Source organism: Cucumis melo, chromosome 2 (genome assembly GCF_025177605.1).
Source record: "Cucumis melo cultivar AY chromosome 2, USDA_Cmelo_AY_1.0, whole genome shotgun sequence".
NCBI lineage: Eukaryota > Viridiplantae > Streptophyta > Magnoliopsida > Cucurbitales > Cucurbitaceae > Cucumis > Cucumis melo.
This window is the reverse complement of record NC_066858.1, coordinates 22,920,578-22,945,898: the sequence shown is the minus strand read 5'-3', so window position 1 is coordinate 22,945,898 and position 25,321 is coordinate 22,920,578. Positions and strand designations below refer to the sequence as shown.

At 33.4% G+C, this 25,321-nt stretch overlaps 2 protein-coding genes across 13 annotated transcripts; both read left to right on the top strand.

Annotated features, from left to right (window-relative positions):
- The first annotated feature begins 7,263 nt into the window (after positions 1-7,263).
- On the top strand, positions 7,264-11,743 carry LOC103494199 (uncharacterized). 8 transcript variants are annotated; one of them, XM_008455289.3, is made up of 10 exons: positions 7,275-7,920; positions 8,372-8,485; positions 8,579-8,734; positions 9,192-9,353; positions 9,459-9,572; positions 10,150-10,257; positions 10,363-10,470; positions 10,613-10,720; positions 10,849-10,956; positions 11,088-11,743. In XM_008455289.3, exons 1-10 carry the CDS (start codon positions 7,519-7,521, stop codon positions 11,568-11,570), a joined length of 1,863 nt encoding a protein of 620 aa, XP_008453511.1. In that variant the 5' UTR covers positions 7,275-7,518; the 3' UTR covers positions 11,571-11,743. The 8 variants fall into 8 exon arrangements, with proteins under 8 accessions (XP_008453512.1, XP_008453511.1, XP_008453510.1 ...); XM_008455288.3 differs by having other exon boundaries at positions 11,079-11,743; XM_008455290.3 differs by lacking the exon at positions 10,849-10,956 and having other exon boundaries at positions 7,264-7,920; positions 11,079-11,743.
- Positions 11,744-14,121: 2,378 nt separating this feature from the next.
- On the top strand, positions 14,122-24,944 carry LOC103494200 (serine/threonine-protein kinase TOUSLED). 5 transcript variants are annotated; one of them, XM_051080983.1, is made up of 17 exons: positions 14,122-14,260; positions 14,704-15,112; positions 16,494-16,583; positions 16,941-17,156; positions 19,101-19,151; positions 19,506-19,613; positions 19,853-19,897; positions 20,455-20,567; positions 20,684-20,750; positions 21,331-21,397; positions 21,530-21,627; positions 22,086-22,265; positions 22,420-22,633; positions 22,892-23,156; positions 23,522-23,576; positions 23,935-24,096; positions 24,349-24,944. In XM_051080983.1, the coding sequence occupies exons 2-17, from the start codon at positions 14,885-14,887 to the stop codon at positions 24,442-24,444; spliced, it is 2,055 nt and encodes a 684-aa protein (XP_050936940.1). In that variant the 5' UTR covers positions 14,122-14,260; positions 14,704-14,884; the 3' UTR covers positions 24,445-24,944. The 5 variants fall into 5 exon arrangements, with proteins under 5 accessions (XP_050936940.1, XP_008453516.2, XP_050936943.1 ...); XM_008455294.3 differs by having other exon boundaries at positions 14,158-15,112; positions 22,423-22,633; XM_051080986.1 differs by lacking the exons at positions 14,122-14,260; positions 24,349-24,944 and having other exon boundaries at positions 14,287-15,112; positions 22,892-23,032; positions 23,119-23,156; positions 23,935-24,029.
- The last annotated feature ends 377 nt before the right edge of the window (positions 24,945-25,321 follow it).

Here is a 25,321-nt window from a genome sequence, read left to right as displayed (position 1 = left end):
ATTACATGATAAAAGTTAAATTACAAGTTGAATCCTTAACTTGTAGTTGTTTACTTTACGAAGTTTCAAGAGTGTTTGATAAATTTCTATGTGTTGTAAACATCGTGAGTTAACCTAATGAAAAATAAATAACACAAGTTTAATAAAATTCTAGAGGGAATGATTCCTATAACTTTATTCGACACCAAAATGTTGTTAAAAGCATACGTGTTATCTTGAAAAATTGATCTCGAGCACCACCTCAAATACTAACACATATATATTTTAAAAGATCACACCATTACATAAAAATGAATTCGATTAAAAAGAATATAAACGTATAGTTTTCTTTATGACATTTTCAACAAATCTTAAATTTAATTTGACTATGAGTTCATCGTTAATTTTCTTTTTCATCTATATATTAACATTTATACTAGAACAATATTTGCATACTAAATTTTTTATTATTATCAAACCAATTTGATAAAAATAAATAATTTTAAAGAACTAAAACTTAAAATTAATTGACAATACATGTACATAAAATGAGACACATAAGTAAAACGAATTAAAATTAGAGACAATAAAATGACATTAATTTTTGACCTAACTTTTTCTTCTTAAATATATTTTTCAATAATACATCTTTGGTTGGTGAGAAAAAAATCAATTTTAGACCCTAAACTTTTATAGAAGTAATAATTTAGTATCCGAAATTTAACTAATAGCGATTTAGTCTATGTACTCTCGATTTTATAACAAGTTAGTTAATGAACTCTAATACTAATAATTTAGTTTTTGTATTTTCAAATTTGCAATAATTTAGTCCATGATGTAATCAAGTCATTAAAATTAGCCGTCATTTTTTATTATTTTATATCGTAGATTTTGTATTTTATAAAAATATTGAAACTAGTTAGTTTATTAGTTTATTTCGATGAGAAACCTCATTATATCCTAATCCTAATGTCTAGAGTCGAAACTAAATTGTTATAAATTTTAATATACAAAAATTAAATTATTACATAATTATTGTAAATATAATGATATATTATAAATGTAGATATCCATAACCTACATAGGTTACAATTTTCATATAACTCTCACATTCAATTTCATATTGTAACATCCATTCCATTGAATTCTATAATGTAACCTATACATAATATGTCTTATAAATAGAGGAGTGTGGTGCCTTTGTAAGACACACCACAATTGAGTTCAATTGTCTTCTCTTCTTCCTCTCTTCTCTTTGTTTGTTTCATTATCCTTTATTTCATAACACGTTGTCAACACGACACTCTACAATTTTATTATTTGCAAAATGTAGGTTATAATATTAGTTTATTTTTTTTGGTATTTGTGAATATTGCATGAAACAATCCATATATACATCATGCATAGTTTAAATGTTTGAGAATGTAATATTTTATACCTATTGCATGTTGTAATTTTACATATTACGTTTACATGGTTATTGTTTGTTAAAAAATATTTTTAGTTCATGATAAGATTATGATTTAGTTCATCTTTAATTTCTTTATGATTTATATGATCGTTTATGTTTGGTTCTTATATCAATTATTTTAAGATCTATGTATAGCTTATGGGTTCTTTATAATTTGTGTTTATAATTTATTTGTTTACTTTCTATTAGTATAAGTTTTGTAATTGTTTTTATGATCTAAATGCTTTTATCAATTTACTTAAGTATGTTGTAAAATTAACATTTTTGGTGTGTATTGTTGTTAATTTTCCATAATATGTATATGTAATTTTTATTTGTAATTTTAATTATTGTACATTAACATGCATGTTTTGAATTATTATATATGAGTTTCATTGATTTTTGTATCATGTGCATAATATGATATTTATCTAAGTTGTCTTAGAATGCATGTTTAACATGTTTATTAAGTTTCTAATATAAGTTAGTTTATTTGTTATTTGTTGTAGTTTTACCATATCAAGTCTTACCAAATTAAAATTTCTAGCTATTGATATCAATGGTGATAATTATTTATCATACTTGCTTGATGCTGAAATTCATTTGGATGCCATGAATCTTGGAGAAACGATTAAAGAAGGAAACACGACTTCAAGTCAACAAAAGGCGAAAGCCATGATTTTCCTTCGACATCATCTTCATGAGGGACTAAAGATTGAATATCTTACGATAAAAGATCCCTATGAACTATGACAAAGTTTAAAAGAAAGGTATGAGATCGATCATAAAAAAAAAGTGTGATTCTTTCTAAAGCTCGATATGATTGGATGCACTTAAGGTTGCAAGATTTTAAATCACTAAGTGATTATAATTCTGCATTATTTAAAATTTGTTCAAAATTATTGTTATGCGAAGAAAAAGTTACTGATGAAGATATGTTAGAGAAAACCTTTTCAACATTTCATGTCTCGAATATGCTCCTGCAATAGCAATATCGAGAAAGAGGTTTTAAAAAGTATTCTGAACTCATATCATGTCTTCTTGTGGCTGAACAAAATAATGAGTTATTAATGAAAAACTATGAATCTCGACCAACTGGAGCAATACCATTCCCTGAAGCGAATGTTGTATTTTTAAATAATATTAATGGTCGAGGTCGTGGTCGTAATCGTGGTCGAGGTCGTGACCGTGGTAGAAGAAGAAGTAATTATACTTTACGTGGTAATAATCATTTAGATTTCAAGAAAACCACAAATGATGATCATAGAAGGAAGACTCCACAAAATAAGAAAATTAAAAGTGGTGAAAATCAATGCTTCCGTTGTGGTATGAATGGTCATTGGACTCGTACTTGTCGTACATCCAAGCACTTAGTCGACCTCTGTCAAGCCTCATTGAAGGAAAAATGGAAGAACGTGGAAGTAAACTTTGCCTATCAAGATGATGTATTTGACCCTTCCAACATGACCCATTTGGATGTGGCAGATTTCTTTGAGTCCCCTGAAAAGAAAAATGATGTTAATGAAGGAGTAGCAAATACTTCCTTTAATTATGATAATGTCCAAAACTAATATTTGCATTATGTTTCTCTATTTAACATTTACCAGTTTATTTACATTATTTACATTTCAAGGTTAGTTTTTTTTTTCCTTTTTACCAAGAGACTTATTGTAATCGTTTTTTTTAACGAAGAGTTATGAACATTTCTCATATTTTGGCTGACTCAAAGATGAATAATGAAGACTTATGTTTGACAGATAGTGCAACTACGCACACAATACTTAAAAGTAAAAAAATATTTTTCTACATTGACAATGCTTGAAGCAAATGTCAATACAATATCAGGTTTTACAAACTTGATTGAAGGTTTTGGTAGAGCAAACCTTATTTTTCTTAGAGGAACAAAATCCACAATTAGTAATGTTTTGTTCTCAAGTAAGTCAAAAAGAAACTTATTGAGTTTCAAAGATATACGTCAAAATGGTTATCATGTTGAAACTAACAATAAAAATAATATAGAATATCTGTATATTACATTTATTGTTTCACATGAGAAGTATATATTGGAAACATTGTCTGCCTTTTCTTCTGAATTATATTATACTCATATACGAGTAATTGAAACATATGCCACCATGAACCCAAAGTTCATGAATTTAAATATGTTTACTGTTTGGCATGATCGATTGGGTCATCCCGGGTCAATAATGATGAGAAGAATTATTGAAAATTCTCACGGACATTCATTAAAGAACCAGAAGATTCTTCAATCCAATGAATTATCATATATTGCTTGCTCTCAAGGAAAATTAATTATTAGGCCATCACCAGTCAAAGTGGGAGTTGAGTCACCTACATTTTTAGAACGAATTCATGGTGACATATGTGGACCAATCAATCCACCGAGTGGACCATTTAGATATTTCATGGTTTTAACTGACACATCAAGTAAATGGTCACATGTGTGTTTATTATCAAGTCGAAACCTTGCATTTGCACGATTACTTGCTCAAATAATCAAATTAAGAGCACAGTTTCTGGATTATACAATAAAAAACATTCGACTTGATAATGCTGGTGAATTTACATCCCGAACATTTAATAGTTATTGCATGTCAACTGAGATAAATATTGAACATCCTATAGCTCATGTTCATAAACAAAATGGTTTGGTAGAATCATTTATCAAGCATTTACAATTGATTGCCAGACAATTACTTATGAGAGCAAAACTTCCATTACCTATATGGGGTCATGCTATTTTGCATGCGACGTCACTTATACGCATAAGACCGACATCTTATCATAAGTATTCCCCAACACAATTAGCTTATGGCTAGGAACCAAATATTTCTCATTTGCGAAGTTTTAGCTGTGCAGTATATCTTCCAATTTTTCCACCACAACGTACTAAAATAGGACCTCAAAGAAGGTTAGGAATATATGTCGGATTTGAATCCCCATCAATTATTAGATATCTTGAACCCTTGACGGGAGATGTATTTACTGTACGATTCGCTGAATGTCATTTTAATGAGACAAATTTTCCAACATTAGGGGGAGGAATTAAGAAGTTGGAAAATGAAATTGTCTGGAATGTATGTTATTGTCTCATTTAGATCCTTGTACAAAGCAATGTAAACTAGAAGTTCAAAAGATAATTCATTTACAAAGTGTAACAAACCAAATGCTAGATGCATTTACAGATACTAAGAAAATGACCAAGTCATATATTCCAACTGCAAATGCTCCATCTAGAATTGAAATCCCAACTCTGCAAGTTGATACAATTAATGAATCAGCGCTGTGCCAAAAGCGTGGTAGACCGATGGATTCAAAGGATAAAAATCCTCGAAAAAGAAAACTGACCAATAGTCGAAATGACTTAATTGACAATAGAAACATTCAAGAAAAAGTCATGGACACGACTAGTGGTAAAAATGTAGAAGAGACTCAAGTATATGAAGATAACAATGAGATCTCGATAAATTATACCATGACAGGAAAAAGGTGGAATAGAATTAATGTAGTTGTGAACAACATTTTTGCGTATAATGTTGCACATAATATCATTCATGAAAATGAGGATTATGGACCTAAATCTGTTGACGAATGTCGTAATAGAAAGGATTGACCCAAGTGAAAAGAAATCATCCAAGCAGAACTAAACTCACTCACGAAACGTGAAGTTTTTGGACCTGTAGTTTATACACCTAAAGGTGTAAAACCTGTGGAATTTAAATGGATATTTGTGCGTAAACGAAATGAAAATAATGAGGTCACTAGATATAAAGCACGACTTGTTGCACAAGGATTTTCTCAAATACCAAACATTGATTATGAGGAAACATACTCTCATGTGGTGGATGCTATTACATTAAGATATTTAATTAGGCTGACTGTATGTGGAAATCTTGATATGCATCTTATGGATGTAGTTACAGCATACTTGTATGGATCTTTGGAAAATGAAATCTATATGAAAATCCCTGAAGGATTTAAGATACCTGAATCATATAATTCAAACTCTAGAGAATTATGTTCAATCAAATTACAAAAATCATTATATGGATTGAAACAATCAAGATGAATGTGGTACAATCGCTTAAGTGAATATTTATTGAAAGAAGGTTATCAAAATAATCAAATTTGTCCATGTGTTTTTATTAAGAAATCACAGTCAGGATTTGCAATTATAGCTGTATATGTTGATGATTTAAATATAATTGAAACTCCTAAAGAGCTTTCAAAGACAATAGAATATCTCAAAAAGGAATTTGAAACGAAAGATCTTGGTAAGACAAAATTTTGCCTTGGCTTACAAATCGAGCATTTAGCCGATGGAATTTTTATTCATCAATCGACATATACAAAAAAGATTTTAAAAAGATTCTACATGGACAAAACACACTCATTGAACATTCCAATGGTGGTTCGATCACTAGAAGTAAAAAATGATATCTTTCGACCTCGAAAAGATAATGAAGAATTACTTGGTCCTGAAGTACCGTACCTTAGTGCAATAGATGCACTAATGTATCTTGCTAATAATACAAGACCATATATAGCATTTTCAGTAAATTTGTTAGCAAGATATAGTTCTTCTCCAATAAAAAGACATTGGAATGAAGTTAAGCATGTACTTCGTTATCTTTGAGGGACAATTGATATGAGTTTGTTTTATTCAAATAAATCAAACTTTGATCTAGTTAGTTATGCGGATGCTGGATATTTATCTAATCCACACAGAGCAAGATCTCAAATATGTTATCTGTTTACATGTGAAGGAACTGCTATATCTTGGCGGTCTGTAAAACAAACCATGACAGTCACTTCATCGAATCATGCAAAAATTCTTACAATTGATGAAGCTAGTAAAGAATGTGTATGGTTGAGGTCAATGATTCATCATATTCGAGAAACATGTGGTTTGTATTTCAGTAAAAATTTACCAACAATATTATTTGAAGATAATACCGCATGTATAGCACAAATCAAAGGAGGGTATATAAAAGGAGATAGAACAAAGCATATCTCACAAAAACTCTTCTATACGCATGACTTTAAAGAAAATGGTGACATCAGTGTTCAACAAATTTCTTCAAAAGACAACTTAGCGGACTTATTCACAAAAGCATTAACCACATCAACATTTGAAAATCTAGTGCACAACATTGGAATGCGACGACTTAGAGAACTTAAGTGATGTATCCATAAGGGGGAGTAGAAATATTGTCTTCAAGGAATAGGAGTACTGCATTTTTTTCTTTGACTATGATTTTTCTCATTGAATTTTCCTAGCAAGGCTTTTAATGAGGCAGTTATTAATGTATAAAAATGATGTACTCTTTTTCCTTCTAGGATTTTTTCCCATCGGGTTTTTTCCTAGTAAGATTTTAACGGGCCATTTATTTTTATATAATATGGATATCTAAGGAGGAGTATTGTAAATATAATGATATATTATAAATGTAGATATCCATAACCTACATAGGATACAATTTTCATATAACTCTCACATTCAATTTCATATTGTAACATCTATCTCATTGAATTCCATAATGTAACCTATACCATAATATGTCCTATAGAGGAGTGTGGTGTATTTATAAAACACACCACAATTGAATTCAATTGTCTTCTCTTCTTTCTCTCTTTTTTATTCTTTTCTTTGTTTGTTTCATTATCCTTTATATTATAACATAAATTTCTTGAACTAATTTTTTAAAAAAAGTCCAACCGAGAGTTGTTTCACGAAAATTTATAAATGATTGAAAGTAGTTTTGACATTATACACGAGGCGAGTCAAACGCAGCGTTTCATACCACTCACGTGCTCAAAAATAAAACTTGCGAACTCGCGGAATACGATTCACCAACATAACCGGGGTTCTGTTCCGACAAAGGTCAGGACACGACGGTTCCTTAGCTTTACGAAACGACATGTCGAGGGAAATAGTAGTATATACAAAAATTGCGGAAACCCTAGCCACCCAGGGCTGAAAAACTGCCAACTTTGCTCAGTTCTTTTCCCCACCATTCAATTAGGGCTACCAAGATTGCAGTTTGATTCAGTCTCGAATTTGGAAGATGGGGAGAAGAATCAAGCAGAAGAAGTTCAAATTCGAAGACGACGATGACGAACTTCAGGTTCTAAAAACTGTGGCTCCCAAGTTTGCCAAATCGCTGAGCAGTGATGACGACGAGGCCAATGAAGATCTTAGCCTCAAAATTGTTGAGAAGGCCATGCAATTGCGCTCCGGAAAGTTGGTTACCGATGCCGGCGTTAATAAGGATGGGAAGTGTGAACAAAGTGGTAATGGTGATGTTGCTGCCGTTGGAGCCATTGAATTGGTTCCATCGTCATTGGAGGGTGCTGATGCCGACGCTGGAACTAGCAAAGCCAGCGCCGATAGCATAGCTACTGCTTCTAAGAAGACAGTGAAGAAGAGGAAGAAGAAAGTTAAGAAGCTGGGAACTGAAGAGCGCGATGTGAGCACTTTACGACTTTCGCTTTAGTTTTTGTTTTTTTGTTTTTTTTTTTCTTTTAAGAATATAGTGGAAGTGAATGAGTTGTAGAAGGATTGTTTATCTGTTAGAGCATTGCCACAGCCCAAGAGACCTTCCCATTGGGGTTTTGTTGAGAACTCGATGACAGTGGTAAGAAAGAAATACTGAACTTAGCCCAAGAGTGCTCATTGAACCATAACCAGTAACCCATAATGATGAAGTTTTCTTCTTCTTCTTCTTCTTTTATTTATTTATTTTTCTGGTTAACGTAAAACAAAATATCTGATAATATATGACTAGTTTCAAAGTATAAATCGTCGTAAATTTTGAGCAGAGTTCATATTTCTTTTCCATAATCTGATTAAACAATCGTGGGATATGCCTACTAGAGCTTCTTTTTTCTTTATTGTTTTGCTGCTTCCTTTCATTTTAGGCGGTTGTCACAGAAGGAGAGAAGATCGAGACAACTGGAGTGATCGATCAAGTGGATTCAGTGGAACCAAACTCGACTGCGACAACTGATAATAATGTGTTCAGGAAGCTTCTTGTGAGTCCCTTTTAACTGCTCTGAACTGTTATTAAGGAAAAGTTAATGTTTGTGGTTGCTTAGTTTTGTATCTGTCATATATTTTTCTACCAGCGTGGACCAAGATATTTTGATCCTCCAGATAGTTGGGGAACATGCTATAATTGTGGCGAGGAAGGTCATAATGCTGTGAATTGCACATCGGCTAAACGAAAGAGACCATGCTTTGTCTGTGGAAGTCTGGAGCACAATGCAAAGAGTTGCTCAAAGGTCAGGAATAAAACATATAAAATTGGTCTGCATCTTACTTCTCTCTGATTTCCATTTCGTAGATGGTTTTGAGTTCTCACTTCTATGTTCTTTTTGTGGGTGGGTGGGAGGGGAGGCATAGTTTGCCAAACTAGTAATAAATAATAAATTGTACGAAATATCTTTTGGATGTTGAACTCATGGATTGGGTCCTGTTGGTGGCAATAAATATTAGGATTTCATGGTCACGTTTAAGTTCCTCAAACTGTAGATATGGTGAGCGTAGTGGAAAAATTCTCTGAAAATGGGAATCACTTTGTTCAATGGGTTAAGTTAGTCTACGAATATCTATGCATGTTTTTTAAAAACCTGAGTATCCCATGTGCTGGATTATTGTCTTCTTAAGATTCTTCTGTTTCTTGATCATTTGGATTTATGGAACTTGGAAAACTGAAAACCTGCTCCTTACTATTCTCAGGCGCGAGACTGCTTTATTTGCAAGAAAGGTGGGCATCGTGCAAATGTTTGTCCGGAGAAGCACAAAAATGTTTCTTCAAGCTTGAAGATATGTTTAAAATGTGGAGATTCTGGGCATGATATGTTTTCTTGTCAGAATCATTATGCAGATGATGATCTTAAGGTCTTCTTCTACTTTCATTCTAGTGTTCTTTCTTGGCTCTTCTCCAACAGTTGTTTTGCATTTTCTCTCAGCTCTTGACTTGTAGAAACTTTTCTTTTCCTCCAGAAGATACAATGCTACATTTGTAAGAAATTTGGTCATTTATGTTGTGTGAATTCCACCAGTGATACTTCAGTCGTTTCCTGCTACAAATGTGGACAGACTGGACATACTGGTCTGGTAAGTCCTCTTTGCTTATATCTGACTGTAGACAATCTTCACCTGATACTTATATCACCGTTCATTTCCATTTGAGTCATTCTCTGGGTTTTTTATGTTCTGTTTTTATATGCAATTGTTCAGTTGTTTCAGTTTCACGTTCACCCCAGTTGGCAGTAGCCATTGGAACATCTTGACGCCAGTTCTGAATTTGGCTGATTCTTGGTTTTACATTCCTGGACTTATGTAGTTACAGTGTATTTTTGTATGCTGATCAATAATTGAGCTTGATGAGATGCTAATGTTTGCTTGTAATGTAATTATAGAGTTCAATGTTTAGTTAGTCAAACTTGTGAGAAAGTAGGTGAGAGTCAATATTGGCAGGGTCTATAGCGTTGCTTTCACCCTTTTTTTCTTATAATTAAAATAAGTGTTGCTTTCACTTGGTATTGCTTGATGTCTTGTACGAGGATGAAATTTTTAATTACAGGAACTTGTTGACCAGAGAGCTCATTTCTTTTAGATTAAAGTTCATCGCTTCTAAGTTTATTGCATGTGGATGGTTAAATTTTTGTCCTGTGTATATGTGTATCTACAGTCATGCTCGAGATTACGTGGGGAAGCCTCTGGTGCTGTATCATCTAGCCAATGCTATAGATGTGGTGAAGAAGGGCATTTTGCCCGTGAGTGCACAAGTTCCACCAAGGTAGGTAGTGGAAAATAGGAGGAGAAAATATTGACTTTATTATGCATTTACTTGTATTTTTTCTTGTAATGCGATTCTAAACTTTACCCGTTGGAGATTGCTCAGAGTGGCAAGAGGAATCGTGAGGAAGCCTCTGGTGCTGCATCACCTAGCCCATGCTATAAATGTGGTGAAGAAGGGCATTTTGCCCGTGAGTGCACAAGTTCCACTAAGGTAGATAAAAGAGCGAGCTATATATTGGCCTCAGCCCACTTTATTGTGGAAAAATTAAAAGAAGCCGTTAATTTCCTTGTGCATTTACTTATATTTCATTTCGAAATGTCATTCTAAACGGATACTTTTGGAGCTTGCTCAGGGTGGCAAGAGGATTCTTGAGGAAACTTCTGGTGCTGCATCACCTAGCTCATGCTATAGGTGTGGTGAACAAGGGCATTTTGCTCGTGATTGTGCAGGTTCCACCAAGGTAGATAAAATAGCTTACATATTTGCTTGTTTCATTAGGAAAAAAGAAAATGTTCATTTTGTTATGTATTTATATCTCCTGTTGAAATGTTATTCTATGCTTGGACTTTATGGACCGACCTTGCTCAGGGTGGCAAGAGGATTATTGAGGAACCCTCTGTTTTTTCATCACCTAGCTTATGCTATAGATGTGGTGAACTAGGGCATTTTGCCCGTGAGTGCACAAGTTCCACCAAGGTATATAAAATAGCTTACATATCGGCCTGCTTTATTGGGGAAAAATGAGGATGAAAAACTGTTCATTTTGTCATACAGTTGCTTACACGTCCTATCAAAATCTGATTCTAAACTTGTACTAGCTTGCTCAGGGTGGCAAGAGGAATCGTGAGTTATCAAATCCAAAATGGAGGTCACAAGTAGAAGAAACTGACTATATGGGGTCAAAATCTGCACCTCATGATCTTGTGAAAGCTCATGATAAGAAGAAGAAGATGAACCATGAAGAAAAATACTCTGACTTGCCTAGGAAGTCAGGACAAAGGGGTCGCTGGATGATGGAAGATCCTGGTCCTAACTTTTCCCATGGCACGTTCAATAGAAACGACTGGAATTCTCCTGTCACACCATCTCGGTGGGGTCATGATTATTATGCGGAATACAACGGTCAATACACAGACCCTCATTTTTCCGGTCACTATGCAAGCCCTCAATTCTCTGGTCACTATTCAAACCATCAATCTTTCACAAAGAGGCACACATTACATCCAGGAACTCCTCAGTATGGATACTCAGCATCGAGATTTGGAGGCTTTAGCCATGAAGGAAGGAGTAGAAGCTACGGATGGTGGTAGAAAGGGTGGTTATTTGATTTGAATGATTGGTATCTGTTGGGAAAAATAAATACTGCTCAAAGATTTGTTAATTTCAAAGCAGAATCTGAGAATCATTGTAAGTTACTGCTTCATTTGTAATAGTACCATATTTATCTTTTAGCCTAGTTTACATGAATCCCTATTGATCTCTAGAGTTGCTTGTCAGGTTTCCTTTTTCCTTTTTTTTTTCTTTTTCTTTTTTTGCAGTTTATAAATTTAAACATTTATTAGTTTATCATATCATTACTCTGCGTCATTGGTCTCTCTCTGTACAACAACAAATTGAAGATTACAATCCCTTATTCGGCAAAACAGTAGTTTGGACTTGATTGGTCAACAATTTTGATTGCTTTTGAATCAATTCTTAAAGTCTATATTTCGAGTGATTCAATTTCTTATTGAGCCAGAGATATCCTTCTCGCCAATGTAGATCCTTTTTATGGTCACTGGTCCCGTTTATAATCAAGACAAGTGACATGGAGTATTCTCCATTGCTATGGTTGTACATTTGTTGTTTTTGTTATTTCAAGCTATTTGTAAAGGTAGTAAGTACTGTCTATGTTTCTAAGCACTTAACCAATCAATTCATATACAGTTTTTTTTCTTCTTTCGTTTATTATCCATTTAGGCTTTTTGTTTCTTACAGTTTATTGGACTTTAGCTACATCTTTGGGTAGAAATAGTTGAGTTTAACTAGTGTGTTTAAACTGCAAGTTTGTTGTGCAATTTACAAAACTTAAATTCTTCTATCAAAGTTATAAATTTGATTAAATATTTCAAAATAAGGAAGCTAGCCTTTTGTCATCATAAGAGGGGAAAAGCCCTTCATTGATAAGTTTGGCCTTTTTAGCTTGTATATTAGAAACTCAAAAGTCAAAAGATACTCGAGAGATACAAATTTGATCAGTAGGAAACTAATAATATAAGTTGCTTGGATTTATTTCGAGTCAAAATGAGTACCAGGTATTTGTTTTTGTAGAAAAAGTGTTTTGGAAGTATAATCAAAATTCTAAAATACAAAATGTTCTGATCTGTTCTTAGCTTTAGCTTTCTGGACCTGTGAGATCGTGTGATAAGTAATCTCAAGTAGAAATTTTTCAAAAACCAAGATTGTGGATTTTTTATTAATAATATGTTTCATACAGGTGGAAAAATCTCCTATTTATCGTGTTCTATTACACATGGGGAAAGAGAATTAACTTATAATTTTACCCAATTAACCTTTAGTAATCTACTTAAAATTAAGTCAATTAAAAATATAAATAAACAAAACTAACCTAATTTGGATTTAAAATTTTAATATTTAGAAGTCTACATCTTATGTCAAAAGTTTAAACTTAAAATGAAATAATAATAAATCTAAAGCTGTAACAAATAACAGTGAAAGAATCTTTTGCAAAAAAAATTTTGCTGAGTGGTATGCCTTGCCTTGTCATATAACTGACCAATTTTCATTTTTACTTTTCTTGCCGTAATTTATTATTCCTGGGATGAAGAAAGAATAGGGAAAAATACCTTTATGCCACTGAAGTTTTGGATGTGGTTTTACATGTTTAGTATTTTTAGTTTTAATTGTAGTTTTAATTTAATCCCTAAATATCAAAACCTTACGATTTTATCTTTAAGATTACCATTTGTTCCTTAGAATGGAATGTTTTATCTTTTTAACTTCATTTTTTTTATTAAATACACAGCCACAAAAGTTGATGTCAATGTTTATTAATTAGTTAAAAATAATTAATGAGTAAAATTTAAATTTAATTTCAAAAGTGATGAAAAATAGTGAAATTTAATTAATTATAATATGTTTAATTATTTTAAATTTATTAACGAAACAAGTATTTAATGAAAAATATAAATATTGAAATCTATGGACCAAATTGAAACAAAATTCAAACGTCAAAGGTAAAATTGTAACCTTTTTAAACCTAAGAACTAAATATAAGTTAAATTAAAAATACATAGAGTAAAAATATATTTTTTTCCAACTATAAAATATGTAATTAAGCTTGATGCATGACTTCTGTCAACATAAATTTAGCTCAACTTGATGCCAACCAACAAAAATTTTCTTAACAAAATTTATATTTCTTTTATTTCACCTTAAGAAAAGGTAAGTAAATGGAAAAAAATTGAAGAACTCCCATGTCCATATTTAATATCATTGTTTCCCCTTTCTCAATATCCATTGAGCAAGGGCAAAAACATTACCTACTATTATATTAAAGTAGCTTGTTGAATAAAACAAAATGGTACAAATACTTTGGTGTATTTTATACTTTATCATCATACTTCATTTTAGTAAACAAACCTCTTCTTCTCTTCTAGATTTATATTTGGTTCATATTTTAGTGTATTAAACTTTATTGGAAGAGGTCAAATAATTATTAGCCCAAAAAAACCAATTGAGAATTGCTTTCTCCAATGTTACTTCTCAATTCATTTTGGTTAATGTTTTTAATATATATATATGTATATATATATATATGTATATATATATATATGTATATATATATATATGTATATAACTCTCATTCTCATCAAGTTTCTCATTTTTCATTAGGGTTTTTTTTGTGGGATTATTTGATGAATTTGAGCACTAATGTCCTTTGGCAGATGGTAAATCTCTATCCCCAAGCATTACAATTTGCAAAGATGAAGTCTTAAAGGTTAAATCCTCTGTTTTTTTTTCTCCTCAAGTTTTCATTTTCCTCACAATCCCAATCTCTCTCCCTCTCTCTTGTTCTTCTCTCTCTCTCCTTCATAGTTTTTTCTTTCATGGTCTTGAAGTCATACTGTGTATATTCCTTCTTCCATAAGTTTACTTTTGACTCTTAAACACTCAAGTTAGTAGTAACACCATAGTCTTGTTTTTGCTGATCTTGTTGTCTCATTTCAATTATCCCCTCTATTCAATTCCCTTCCATTCATTAGTTCCTACCATAATTGTGAAAACCCTAATTTTCCTTTCCCTTTTTTTATGTCTCAATTTTGATTTTTCTCAGTTGGGTTTTGTACTGTGATTGCTATTTGAACTTCTTTTGATATCTTTGATTGTTACTTGTAGTTTTTCTCTGAACCCAGTTCTGTTTGAGCTTGTTTTTCTACACAGCTTGATTATGGCTGTGTACAGGGATCGTTTATGCTCGCTATGGAATCCTGCATTTCAGTAGGGTTTACCTCGAATTCGAATTGAGTCAATTTGGGAACAAAGATGATGAGATGTTTTCTTGAATGGTTTTGAGTATACCGTTTTTTAATCATAAGTTGGTCGTTGCATTGCATTTTACGCAATGTCGGATGATATGCTGCTCCATTTCTCCTCCAATTCATCCAACCAATCGGACCAGTCTTTGCCGACCAAAATGGCTAAGCTCGAAGCTCGTATGGTGGGTAAGACCTCGTCCATCCCGCCGCCTGCTCAGTCGCAGTCAACCAGGACTTCTATCTCATCTGCTGTGAAATTTGTTGCCACTGAAAGTTTGATGGAGCCATCTACTTCTAGTGATTCTGACGATGGTGTATGTTTCTTTTAACCTTCATGTGCAACTTGTATTCTTTCCTTTTCGTTTCTGTATCTTCGTAATTGAGTTTTAGTTGGATATTGAGATTGTTACTGATAAAACATCCTGGCATTTTAATTTTTCCCTTTGGAGTTGTGGAGTTTGGTGTGGGAAATGAGAATGCACGAACCCACAATTAGGATGATGCACTATTGCGAACCTGTATTGGTTTTTTGTTTATGATCTTTGATTTTCTTGTTTAAAAAAATGTTTTAGAGTGGATTTTTTTTTTTATTTTCTTGTGATATTACTGAAAGGTTGACATCAATAACTTTGGATAAAGTAAGTGAGATTGATTCGTCTTAAAATATCATTTTCCTGCTTTTAGCCGACCTATGAACTTGAACGTCCTTTCACAGAAATCATGTACTTGAATGTTCTTGTTTAGGATCTATATCCATTTATTTATTTGCTTTGATAACCAAGACTTGTGTTTGTGCGCTGCAAAATATGATAACTTAAAGTAGTTTCCTCTGTACCCTATAGATGGATTACGAGGAACAAAAATGGTGAAAATAGCTGTTTTTCGTAGTTACTATTTACAATTGCATTTATTGCTTAAATCTTGGTCTGATTAACATGGCTAGCAGAGAATTTCTGTTGGCTCCAACATACCTTAGTCTCTTTCCCTATATTTTTTTTCTCTATATATCCGCGAGGTAAGTTTGTATCAAATCAATAAGAATGATTTTTGATAGAACATAGAATGAAAGTTACTTATTTGGGAAATATAGAATCTATGGTTTCTACTTTATGAGTTGAATAATGTACCCAAGATCTGCTGAAGTTCATTTTATATCTATACTGCAAAAAGAAAAAAAAACCCAGAAGTGTTAGTGTTATAAGATAAACCCAAAGAACAAACCAACACAACTTTCATAGAGAAAAAATAAAAAACAAAACAAAAGGATATGTATACTTTGGGTTTATTCCTTTTCTGGATTTATTCTTTTCTTGACGAATGGATATGTATCTGGACGAGTGGTAAAGAGTCTATGGAGAGAACAAAGTTGAGTAGCGTATCCTTCATTTTAAGAATCCTCATCCTTCATATATCTTAGCTTGCAGTATGTTTATTACCTACTGAAAGACTCTTCATTGTTTGAAAGTTTAATTAGTTGTGAGGTGTCAGTTTCGTTAGTAGATCATGCGATTTCTTTTGAAAGACTTTTCAAGTTTACTTATTGCCTGTTGGTTATTTTTCGAACATCTTTAGTGGAGTATATTTTATTCAGTCGTTTTCTTTTTATTATCTAACTTTCACTGCAGTATTTCACAAACTCTGAGGGATTATCTATTCTATATTTGATGATATTGTATTTTATATATCGTATGTTAGACCGGAGATGGATTCCTCATCCAAGCTAACACTCAGAAGCGCCAGAAACTTCAAGATGCCAATGACTCGACGCTTCCTGAACGTGCTGAGGTAGTTCTCATTATTTTGGTTATGGTTTGAAGTAACTATTGGTCTTGTCAAATATGAATGACAATTCCTAAACCCTAATTTCATAGTATAATATTTATTGATCTCAATGAAATGTTTGTGTTTCCTATTAAATTTTTTTATTTTCTAGTTACTACATCAAACCTTTCTGTCTTCTTTCTCAAGCACCTGTCTGTAATTTGCTTTCTCTGTCTTGTTACTAATTTTTTCTTCTCCCTTTACTTTTTCTGTGTCTTGTGACCTGCAAATTGTTTTTCAGCCCTATTATCATGAAATTTCATTACTCTTTGGGAATTTGCTTTTTTACCTTAATTATAACACCCAAAAAAACTTTAAAAGGCATTTCAGGCAGTGGAAGAAGGAAGGCAAAATGTAGTGGAAACCGTAGAAACCAAAAAGAATGTGGATGTAAATAGGAAAAAACAAGCTAGAGGAAGGGGACAATCCCTCTCAAATCGAGGTCGTGGGTCAAGAGTAAATGATCAGATGAAATCACAAATTTCTCTCTCAACAATTCCACCCACAAATGGTCAACATGACAGTTTATACCTTAAGGTAATATCTAAATGACCAATTAGTCAAATCTCTAATGTTTTCTGTGCTTTGAACAATTTTGTGTTATTTTGTTCTTTATGATGGATTAACCATTTAGTTGAGGTTATTTATTTGATTGAAAGATGGTCTTTAAAATCTCTTTCATACATCTATATATAGGTTTTTTTTTTGTTGTTTACATCTTATTTAATTTCCTCGTTTTTATAAGATATTTGCCAATTGGAGAGTTTCTTCTGTTACTACTTCCCTTTTTGGGCGTTTTGGCTCTGTCTGTACGTTTCCTTTATCAGTGAAGTTGCTACACTTTGTTTAATTAGGTGGAGACTCTCATCCAGACTTTGATAATAAATAATTTATTTATTATTATTTTTAGGCAAATAGTCATGTTTGTGAGACTGCCTTCCTGCTTTTCCACAATTTTTTAGGTGTCTTACTGGGAGTATGAAGGTTCTTTGAATTAGTTAAGTGATGACTGTTGTTATGTGAATTTCTTAGGAAGCTAGACATCGTCTCCATACTTGCTTAGATTCCTTTAAGATGGAGTGTGGGCGGGGATAGGATGATTAGACAATGGATATCTCTATCATGGCCGGGGAATTCACCTTTAATGTCTTCCAGTCAGACACAGTTGTTACCACAATAATCAAATGGGACATTAATTAGATGGTTGCTACAAGCAGGCACATAGAAGTAGTGCAGCAGGGGTTGGAGGAAAGTGCACTAACTCAGAAAGTTGAGAAAGCCAAGGGTGCTTGGTTGAAGGGGATGAAGGGAGGCATTTGTCTTTGCATGTTTCAAAGGCTCGATCTCGTGGCAAAATTGAAATGAGCTTCTCGACAACACTCAATATTAAGGACTTGTTGCAGCCCAATACGGTTTATGAGATTATTTTAGGAGGTGGTGGTAGAGAGAATATGTTTCATCTCTTGGAGTTGCAAGGAATCAATTGACTGGCCTTTCCTCTATCCACTTTTTCATGATAAAGGGAAGTTTTTGTGGTAGTGAAGTGTTTGGGGACTGAGAAACAACAGAATCTTCTGAGGGTGTGTGAGTTTTTATGGTGACGTTTGGTCTCTACTAGACTCTTTTGTTACTATTTGCTTGGTCTTATTTCTCTTGACTAGAGCCTTTTCTTGTAGTATGATTCTTGTTGTGGGTTTCTTCTTTTTTGAGTGTGTCTGTATTCTTTCATTTCTTTCTCAATGAAAGTCAAGTTTTTTCATTTTTCAAAATATAGAATATATTTTATCTTTCCCAGACAAGATTGCATGGGGTGGACAAGCAGATTAGCCCTTTATAAATTCTTAGGAAGGAGGGCCATGAGACTAGGCATGAATCCTCGCATAGTACTCTCATTTTCTACCTGGAAAAGTGATAATACGTGGGCCATTGATAAAACTATTGCAATGCACTTCTATTAATTTATTGGCTGACTTTGAAGTCCATTTTTCTAGTGTGAAATAACATTTTTGGTGATCCATGCACCTTTTCTAATTCATGGTAAAGGAGTGTTCGTCAATCCACCCTGGGGAGGCATACAAAAAAGAAGTTTTTGTCATTGAGACTTAAGTTCTATGATCGAGGACTTCCTCCGCAAACTGCCTTTTGCGGAGAAAGGCTAGTTTCTTTGGTTTGCTAGTACAGTTTTATGGATTTTGTGGGGTGAGTGGAACTGTAGGGTGTTTTTAGGGGTGTGGAGAGGGATCCTAGGGAGCTCTGGTTCCTAGCTTGCTTTCATGTTTCTCTTTGGGGCTCGATTTCAAAGACTTTTCGTAGTTATTTTATAGGTGTGGTTACTCATAGTTGGAGTCCCTTCTTGTAAAGGGAGTCTCCTCTTTTTGTGGGCTCGGTTTTTTGTATCCTTGTGTACTCTTATGTTTTCTCAATGAAAGTTGTTATTTCTCAAATAGCATTAACAATAACAATCAATCTCTGGTTTTACAGGATGGAATGTGTAAGGAGCAGCTTCGGGTAGATAATCGCTCTCCAATGGAGGTATGAGATCTGTCATATGTGCATGGAAACCTTCTCCAATATGAATAGTCCAACATGACTTTTTTTAATTTTTTTTATAGATGTATGCTTATGTTGAATCCCTTTGGAGTATGCATCTGATTGAGTGCAAAAAAGAATATGTACGGCCATGAATTAGGTGGTCTGCAACCAATGAAATGAGATTAAATGTGCTTTGTCAACTAACACTTTATTGACTTGTAAAGTGTTGTTTTGTTTGTAATGGATAGTATCTCCTGTTTATTGCACAGAAAAGGATTTTGTTATGTGGAATATCTTGCCTTGGTGCCATAACTTTTTGACATCTCAAATTTGTTTTTCTTGTTTATATAATAGGAAGAGTTGGTTTCTTTACGGGCAAAAGTTGCTTCGTTGGAGGAGGATTTACGTAAATCACGTCAGGAGTCTTCTGAATATCAAAATCTTTACCGTGAATTAGAAAAGGTACTTAGATCATGCCCATGGTAGTAAAGAACCTTTTTGCAGTATGCACAGAATACATTTTCCTTGTGAACTTTGTCCAGGCATATGGTGGCATTCTAAAATCAAATGTCTTTCTTTTTTGAAGTATCCTAGAATGTTTTCATCAACAAATATTTTTATTTGCAAGGCATTTTTAAATTTTCCTTTCTGTTCATTAATTTTATAGTTTTATCTTTTCTCATTGATCATGATTTATGCAGGAATTGAAGGAGATCAAGGAGTACGAACAGCAAATGAAGCCTAAGGTTTGTTTGCCTCAAGGAATTAATCCATTTTCCTGCAAGCTGAAAAATTTGTAAAAAATTAACCGTGTATAATATAGCTGAACTAATTTGGCCAATGTGTCTCTGGAAGATGACTTTGTTTTTAACTAGCCAACTCTAACATCTTTTTCACTATTAACTATATGCCATCCATCCCACTCTCACAGTTAGTGCTTGCCTTTCTTGCCCAATTTATGTATGACCCACAACCTTATCTTACTTTATGGTTACCATTTTTCTGACCCTCAAGGTTGTTTACTTCGATGTCCGAAGGGAATTAATTAACCATGAAATTTAGCTGACTGCTTCTCGATAATGCTATTTGTTATGTTTGGCATTTTTCTGGCCATCCAGGTTGTTTACTCCAAACAGAGGTTATTGACAATGAAATCTAGCTGATTGCTTCTTGATAATGCTATTCATTCTCCTTTTATGATATAGGCAAATAGAACGTGCTTTGGTCATCAAGATTTTTCTTATTGGTGGACACAGTTCTGCCATTTACTATTTTATCCTTGTTAATTTTATGGACGCTACAGAGAACAAAAGTACTATCGGATTTGCTGATATCCGTTTCAAAAGCAGAAAGGCAGGAAGCGAGGATGAAAGTCCGACAAGACTCCTTGAGACTCGGCAATGTGGGTGTCATCAGGTTAGTTTTTTCATAATCTAGTTGTTATAGACTTGGCAATGTGACTTCTTGCAATCTCATTCCCTTTCAAATGTTATTCAAGGAGACAACTGATAGCATTTTTGTATGGATTTCAGAGCTGGGACAGTCATATCTGAAACGTGGGAGGATGGACAAGCACTGAAAGATCTAAATGCTCATCTTGTATGTCATCTTTATACATTTGTTAACGACTCAAAATTTAGGAAGAAACTAGACTTATTAAATTTCTTCTATATTGAATCAAACAAACAAGTTCCTATATAGAAGTAAAACCATCTACCAATAAATAAGTTTTTATTCCAAATAAGAATAATCAATATAAGCACCCAGCCACCTAATACTTGGATAATATTGCAGAAATATAAAGCAAATCCAACGTATTCGAAGCAAATTTGGATTTGTTTTCAAATTAATAGTAGGTTTGTTTTTTATTTTATTTTTTTATTTTTAGCAAATTATGGTGCAGTATGTCGTGCTTCTTCTGATTTTTTGTTGTGAATAAAGTATTCTCCCGAGGAAAGAAAATACCCTAGCCTTAATTTTTGGTGATTAATTTCTCTTTACTATCTGAACAAAATGTTTTTTGTCAGTATCACTTATGAAAAAAAACAAAATGTTTTTTGTTACCTATACCTACTACTCCTAGTAGACTTCGTTTTAGTTTTCACAACTTGGAGCTGTTCTTATAAGTTGTACATTTAGTCATTTGTTCTTTGCAACAAATAAGTTTCCCATTTTTCAGAAACAATTACTAGAAACCAAGGAGGCCATTGAACGGCAGCGCAAGTCCTTGAAGAAAAGACAGCCAGGTAAGTTTTTTCTCATGCACTAGTACATTTGATCTTGCTGGGCGATGAGCGATAAAAGAATGGGAACATATGCTTTGTGCCTGGAATTCTTGATTCGGCCATCTAGAATTGACTCATCTTTATATTTTAAAGACAAAGGCGATGGGAGTGATGCAGAACCAGGAGCCCAGGAAGAGGACAGTTTTATTCAGGATGAGATCTATAAATCCCGTCTGGCAAGCATTAAGCGAGTTAGTTCCTTTGTCATATCTTGTTGTCTCTATAAATGTTAGAAACATCTAGGGGCTGTTTGGCCTAACAGCTTGTTAAGTTGGTATAAATATTGAAGTTTGCACATTTATTAAATTATTTAATCTTCATGTTGTTTTATACTTTTTACATTTATCTAAGAACTCAATCTCTTCCTTTATGTCTACTTTTCACAATTATCAATAAACTCTATCTTACAACTCTACACCCAACAAAAACTTACTAACTCCAACATACTCCACCCAATGGACCAACTGGCCCCTTATAATTTTATTTATTGGTTTGCATAGCTGACATATCTATCTCATCATACTTCATGAGCTCTTAGACCTTTTGGTCGCTTTTGTGATAATATATTTCTTCCATGTTTCTTATCAAAATGATAATAATAATAAATAAATAAATAAAATGAAATGTATAATTTATGAACTCTTTGTAGGAAGAGGAAACGATTCTACGTGAAAGGGACCGGTATGAAATTGATAAAGGAAGGCTTATACGTGAAATGAAGCGGATACGAGATGAGGATGGCTCTCGTTTCAACAATTTTCAGATTTTAAATTTCAGATATGCCCTTTTAAACCTTCTTGGGAAAGGAGGATTCAGTGAGGTTTACAAGGTCAGAAATTTGTGCTGTATCATTATTTCTTGACACACTCCAAAAGTTTTCTGAGATTTAAATTGCTGGGAAAAAAATAAGACCATCTTTGCCTACATTTGGCAACTGTAAAGATATACCTTTTTGCAGTGATTTTGAAGTAAGAAATTTCCAGCAGGCTTACGACTTGGTAGAGCATAGATACGTGGCATGTAAGCTGCATGGGTTGAATGCTCAGTGGAGTGAAGAGAAGAAGCAAAGTTATATAAGGCATGCTATTAGGGAGTACAATATCCACAAAACATTGGTGCATACTCACATTGTTCGGCTCTGGGACATTTTTGAGATTGATCAAAATACATTCTGTACAGTCTTAGAATATTGTAGCGGTAAATTTCTGTTTCACCATTGTATATTTCTGAATTGCTTTTCATATTATGTGAGGAAGCGTAGTCAAAATATTCTGTTTTGAATACAAATAAAATGGATTCTTATTTGCTTGTACAATCTGGTAACGCAAGATTTTATCAGACTATGCTAAATACAATTTTCCTTTTCTTTTCTCCTTTTTAATCTTCATATATAAAAAGCACGATACTTTCTGTTCATCTTGCATTTTGAGTCACTCTTTTTTTCTTATTTTCCAGGGAAGGATCTTGATGCGGTTCTCAAGTCAACACCAATATTACCTGAAAAAGAAGCCAGGATTATCATAGTTCAGATATTTCATGGCCTTGTTTACTTGAACAAAAGGACACAAAAAATTATCCATTATGACCTGAAACCTGGTAACGTTTTATTTGACGAACTAGGTGTTGCAAAAGTGACAGATTTTGGTCTCAGTAAAATAGTTGAGGATGATGTTGGATCACAGGGTATGGAACTTACTTCGCAGGGCGCTGGAACATATTGGTAAATGTCTACTTTAGTGTGTACTTTTTGGTTGATATGCTTTAATATTTATATCCTGCTCAGAGTCTTGAATATGCTATGACTTCCAAGTTGAGTAGAATAGTTTGTTTGCTGGTTGTTATATCAAGTTTGCTTTCCTTTCCCCCCTCCTCTTCAGTCCATTTCTGTTTCTGAATGATGTAAACCATTGTTGACCATGTTTCTAAGGAGGTAATACATTTTACGGAGAAAATATGGTGAATTAATGGTTCTCTTTTGGATTTAAAATCCTTCGTATCATTTTGTACAAGTTTCCTTCCTCATAACACCTCCTATGCACCCATACCCTGCGTAGTGTCATTCATTATTTATTTTGGCATCTGCAGGTATTTACCTCCGGAATGCTTTGAGCTCAGCAAGACTCCTTTAATATCATCCAAGGTTCGTATTTCTATAGTTTATTTTCTCTCCTGCATTCTTGTTTATGTTATTATATCATCGTGCTCATTCCTATTCAGCTATTCCCATCGTGTCCATTAATCATATTCCAAATTTTGAGTTATCCTGGATGGAATCGAAAGACTTACAAGGTGGGGTGAGGGAAGATACGATAAGTATTCCCCACGAGAAATAAGCAAGGCAGCAAGTGCATCGCTATTTTTTTTTTTTTTTTAACGCAGAAAATCTACTTTGAGAATCCTATACCTCTGTCATTTGTGCAGACAAGTGTTGTATGCACTGAATGCTTTTGCTTTTTCTAAGCTCCAGTTTTCGATAACCTGCCGCCTTCTGGAAACAGGTTGATGTCTGGTCAGCTGGTGTACTACTATATCAAATGCTCTTTGGCAGACGTCCATTTGGACATGATCAAACGCAAGAAAGAATACTTCGTGAAGACACGATTATAAAAGCTCGTAAAGTTGATTTCCCTACTCGACCAGCTGTCTCAAACGAGGCGAAGGTGAGCTGTAGTCTGCTTTGCATTTGCTCAGTTTCCTTCAACATAATATAATTATTTTTGTGCTTAACGACACAATCATTTTGGCCACCCATATTTTGATATGCCAACGTTTCTACCTATCATTTCCTATGTTCTTCCAGTAAAATGAGGCTGAGGGATTTGAACACAAATCTTTTGATCGTTAACATATCTTTATTTCAATTAAATTATGCTCACTTTAACGGCTATCATTTTATTATTAATATTACGTAGGATTTTATACGCCGTTGTTTGACGTATAACCAAGCTGATAGACCCGATGTTTTGACAATTGCTCAAGATTCATACCTAACCTACTTGAAGAAGTGATCACTTGAGATCCACATTACAGGAATTTATAAGAAGCTCTATCTTTCTACAGCAAGGCAAAGAAAGTATAGTAACTCATGGAAACTGTATACACAAAAAAGGGCTGGTCTGCCACTCTTAAGGTTGATCAGAGGTGTGCCCCTTTTGACTTACTTCAATTGTCCTATCTTCAAATAATTGAAGGTTTGGCAAAGTTTGTAGTTTGGAAAGTTGCCGTTTGGGTGAAGGGCACAGTGTCCTACAATCCTTGTTTAGTGTTCTGAAAATGGGCTCTAGAGGCCCCTAAAATGGGGGGAAATGAGGGAAGTTTTGCTTTTCTTTTGTTTGCCCAGTTATTTTTTTTCCCTTATGGAAAATGATTGATTTTGATGTATTAAATATTTTCTTCACTTCATATGATATTGGCAATCTCCTTTGCCAATCTTTAGATAAACCGCATTTCTAGCAAGGTTTTTCATGTAGATATGGAAATCTCAAGAATGAAAAGTTCATAGTTCATATTTTTCCTTTTTTTCTTTCTGCTTTGTTTATTTCATACATATTACTTTGTGAATTCAGATCTACAATTCATATAAATGAAATGCATACACCTAATTGCTCAAATTGTTGTTTCTTTTTCCTTCTCAATCTCTTGGTTAAATGGCAACTATGGTTTCAATGGTGCGAAGAAAGACGTTGGTTCAAATGATTTATAACTAAAATTTAGTTTCTATTGGTTTGATAAAACTTTCGTCAATAGTTTTTAAGATATAAAGTATTTATGATATTGTTATCAAACAACAATGACCATATAACTATTTGTCGAATCATAGAGATTACATTCTAACTTTTTCAAAGTAATTGAGTTTTAACTTTCTTCAAACAATAGAGATCAAAT

What these genes read in the sequence shown, in the direction of transcription:
- LOC103494199 (XM_008455288.3), top strand. Translation starts at nt 7,519, where the DNA reads ATGGGGAGAAGAATCAAGCAGAAGAAGTTCAAATTCGAAGACGACGAT. An exon ending in ATGCAAAGAGTTGCTCAAAG is followed by an intron (nt 8,735 to 9,191) that starts GTCAGGAATAAA and finishes TACTATTCTCAG; the next exon opens with GCGCGAGACTGCTTTATTTG. An exon ending in AGTGCACAAGTTCCACCAAG is followed by an intron (nt 10,957 to 11,078) that starts GTATATAAAATA and finishes AACTTGTACTAG; the next exon opens with CTTGCTCAGGGTGGCAAGAG.
- LOC103494200 (XM_051080983.1), top strand. Translation starts at nt 14,885, where the DNA reads ATGTCGGATGATATGCTGCTCCATTTCTCCTCCAATTCATCCAACCAA. An exon ending in ATAATCGCTCTCCAATGGAG is followed by an intron (nt 19,152 to 19,505) that starts GTATGAGATCTG and finishes TTTATATAATAG; the next exon opens with GAAGAGTTGGTTTCTTTACG. An exon ending in GGCAATGTGGGTGTCATCAG is followed by an intron (nt 20,568 to 20,683) that starts GTTAGTTTTTTC and finishes TATGGATTTCAG; the next exon opens with AGCTGGGACAGTCATATCTG.